At 53.2% G+C, this 809-nt stretch overlaps 1 protein-coding gene across 1 annotated transcript; it reads right to left on the bottom strand.

The window, feature by feature from the left end:
* Nucleotides 1–362: 362 nt before the first annotated feature.
* Pmar_PMAR016301 (hypothetical protein) lies at nucleotides 363–636 on the bottom strand (the record flags this gene model as incomplete). The annotated part of the gene is made up of 2 exons (XM_002781905.1): nucleotides 363–452; nucleotides 496–636. The coding sequence occupies 2 exons, from the start codon at nucleotides 634–636 to the stop codon at nucleotides 363–365; spliced, it is 231 nt and encodes a 76-aa protein (XP_002781951.1).
* Between the last annotated feature and the right edge of the window lie 173 nt (nucleotides 637–809).

The raw sequence follows: 809 nt of genomic DNA on the forward strand, positions 1-809 counted from the left end.
CAGATGAGGCATCTCAACTCGTCCCCTCAAGGAGCGCTCATGCCTTACTCATCATCCCCTAGTGATCTCCGGTCGTTGCACCCACGTCTAACCCGAACCTTCACACTCCGCTTACTTCTCCCTACTACTACCACTACCACGAAGGCTGCGGTCAGCTGTCCATCCCCAACTCCCACCCATTATGAATCATCGACACTCCACACAACACCTCGGGATAATGGCAATCACCCTTGACCGACCAAGATGACGAACAGAAGCAACGCTACACCGCCCTGCAGAAACCAATAGAAACACAGTGAGATGCAATATTGCAAAGAATTCAAGCTGGACAATAGTGGATAATAATAACAACGAAGAGGCGACTACCCCCACTTCCTCTTGGCAGCACCATAGCCGTCCTTCATCCACCCTCCAACCTTCTTGCCACCCTTCTTAGTGTAGTCCCAAGTGACCTACACCGACTCCTCACCCCTGTAACCACCAAACACCACCTACCTCTCCACCGTGCTTCAGCTTATCAGATGTCGTCGACGTCGTAACATCACCAGGGGTGGCCGCCACATACGTCGACCCCGTAGAGTAATCAGCCGTAGCCGTCGGCCTGAACACCACAGCAGCACTGCCCAGCCAGCTCATCTCCCTGCTAGTACTTGTATGATGATGATGACGACGGTGCACTACTACTAACAGGAGTAGAAGCTGCCGAAACCCCTCCCCCGACGGTCCCAGGAGCAATGCTCGGGCCGCTATCCACGACAGACCTCGGGGTATTCGGAGTTACACTAAACGACAGAAAAAGAAAAAAGGAT

The sequence above is a fragment of the Perkinsus marinus genome (assembly GCF_000006405.1).
Source record: "Perkinsus marinus ATCC 50983 genomic scaffold scf_1104296941010, whole genome shotgun sequence".
NCBI lineage: Eukaryota > Perkinsozoa > Perkinsida > Perkinsidae > Perkinsus > Perkinsus marinus.